Source organism: Haliotis asinina, chromosome 1 (genome assembly GCF_037392515.1).
Source record: "Haliotis asinina isolate JCU_RB_2024 chromosome 1, JCU_Hal_asi_v2, whole genome shotgun sequence".
Classification (NCBI taxonomy): domain Eukaryota; kingdom Metazoa; phylum Mollusca; class Gastropoda; order Lepetellida; family Haliotidae; genus Haliotis; species Haliotis asinina.
Genome location: NC_090280.1, coordinates 75,561,887 through 75,564,388, shown reverse-complemented (window position 1 = coordinate 75,564,388; position 2,502 = coordinate 75,561,887). Strand labels below are relative to the sequence as shown.

Here is a 2,502-nt window from a genome sequence, read left to right as displayed (position 1 = left end):
GCCTGTCCACTCATACTTTCCCCTGTCTGCGGCAATGATGGCGTGACTTATGACAACGAATGCCAGATGGAGTGTAAAGGGTGTGTACATTTGGGATGTGTGTCTTTAACATTACCGGGGAATGTCTAAAGGTATAATAAAATATCCCTTGCTTCTGTATCTGTACCATATCAACGCCAGCAAAGTGCTTTTATAGGAATGGGTGTTGGTTTCCTGTCGGGCCGAAAAAGAACAAAACAAGGGGTTTATGAGTATATTTAGGAAGTTGTTACAATAATCTATCTCTGAATTACCATCGAGGTATACGCTTTCATCGAGGTTTACTCAAAGGTATCACGCTTTCGAGCAATTATATATGGAAAACGCTGTCACACTTGTAACAATTAATATTACTTGAATGAAAACTTCCGACAATGACACTGATGTGTTTCAATAGTGCCACGAAGAAATCCGACGGAGCATGCCCCAGCGTTTGTGCCTGTCCATTTCTCCTTTTACCTGTCTGCGGCAATGATGGCGTGACTTATGACAACGAATGCTTGATGGAGTGTCAAGGGTGTGTAAAGTTGGCATGTCGTATTCTGCACATTAAAAACACCTTACAAAAACTGATATATACAATTTATTTCAATGGTTTACATGTACACCCATTATCAGTTAGTTTCTTACGTCATCATCAAATAACTTTTCCATTTTCACTTTTACTATATCGATGCCGATGAATGTTGTTTGGAGGCACGTTTAGGTTGCTCTGTCTCCAACAAAGAACAACTGTAATGAAAAAGCCGTTACTAATAATTCAACCTCTTTGATTTCTCATTAAGATGTGCACTCAGTTTTGGAGATGACAAGTACGAATACACAATGTCAGGCATATAGAGAAAACGATGTCAGGCCTGTAGGTGATAATGCTCCTTTCCAATCCGACAATGACACGTTATTGTTGTGTTTCAATAGGGCGACGAAGGCATCTGACGGAGAATGTCAAAACATTTGTGCCTGTCCATTTATATTTTCCCCTGTCTGCGGCAATGATGGCGTGACTTATGACAACGAATGCTTGATGGAGTGCCAAGGGTGTGTACATTTGGGATGTGTGTCTTTAACAGTACAGGGGAATGTCTAAAGGTACAATCAAATAGTCCTTGCTTCTGTACCTGTATTATACCTATACCAACGAATGTCTTTCATTAGGACGGGGGTAGTATGTATTTCCTGACAACCAAAAAGAACAAACCAAGGGGTTTGATGAGTATAATGAGGCACCTGTTACAATACAGATTTCCAAATCATCATCAAGGTATGTGTTAGTTAGTTTTGAATCAAGACGCTTTCAGGGGACTATATATGGGAAACGATGCGAGACGTGTTGCAGTTAATATTCTTTGAATGATAACTTCCCACAATGAAACTTTACTGTTGTGTTTCAATAGGGCGACGAAGGTAACCGACGGAGAATGTCCCAAACAGTGTGCCTGTCCACTCATACTTTCCCCTGTCTGCGGCAATGATGGCGTGACTTATGACAACGAATGCTTGATGGAGTGCCAAGGGTGTGTACATTTGGGGTGTCTTTAACATTACCGGGGAATGTCTAAAGGTATAATAAAATAACCCTTGCTTCTGTACCTGCACCATATCAATGCCAACAAATGTTTGTTCATTAGGAATGGGTGTTGGTTTCCTGTCGGGCCACAAAAGAACAAAACAAGGGGTTTATGAGTATAATTAGGACAATAACCTATCTCTGAATCACCAGCGAGGTATACACTTGTCATTTTTGGAGATAATTAGAACGCTTTCAAGTGATTAGATGTGGAAAACGATGAGAGACTTGTAGCAGTTAGTACTATTTGAATGAAAACTTGACAATGACACTTTATTGTTGTGTTTCAATAGTGCGACGAAAGTATCCGACGGAGAATGTTCCAAGGTTTGTGCCTGTCCATCTTTCCTTTTACCTGTCTGCGGCAGTGATGGCGTGACTTATGACAACCTTTGCCTGCTGAAATGTGAAGGGTATGGAAAGTTGGCATGTCGTATCCTTCAGATTAGAAACACAAAGACTGAAATATACATTTATTTCAATGGTTTACATATACACACGTTATCAGGTAGATTCATGAATCATCATCAGATAACCTTTCCCTTTTCACTTTTACTATATGATGAATGAATATTGTTAGGAGGCACGTTTCGTTTGCTTTATGTGAAACAAAGCACAAAACAAGGGGTTTTGAGACTGTAGCTGTAATGAAAGAAGTATTATAATTCAATCTCGTTGATTCCTCATTTAGATGTGCACTCAGCCAACCAGCTGTTAGCTGAAGTGTCAAGGATGTGTACATTTGGGATGAGTGTTGTTCAAACTCAAAACACTTAACAAAAACTGATTCAGTGGGTTGTATGTATATCTGTTACCAGATACTGGCGTAACTTATCGTCAGATATTACTTTATACTTTGGGGTCTGTGTTCAGTAAGGAAACACTTGATGACAACG

General features: G+C 39.7%; 1 protein-coding gene across 1 annotated transcript; it reads left to right on the top strand.

Moving 5' to 3' along the window:
- Positions 1-413: 413 nt before the first annotated feature.
- On the top strand, positions 414-1,578 carry LOC137275343 (four-domain proteases inhibitor-like). Its single transcript, XM_067808164.1, has 2 exons — positions 414-583; positions 1,434-1,578. The coding sequence occupies exons 1-2, from the start codon at positions 414-416 to the stop codon at positions 1,576-1,578; spliced, it is 315 nt and encodes a 104-aa protein (XP_067664265.1).
- Positions 1,579-2,502: the final 924 nt, after the last annotated feature.

Coding starts and splice junctions, on each gene's coding strand:
- LOC137275343 (XM_067808164.1), top strand. CDS start 414: ATGACACTGATGTGTTTCAATAGTGCCACGAAGAAATCCGACGGAGCA. Junction 584..1,433: donor AAGTTGGCATGTCGTATTCT/GCACATTAAAAA, acceptor GTGTTTCAATAG/GGCGACGAAGGTAACCGACG.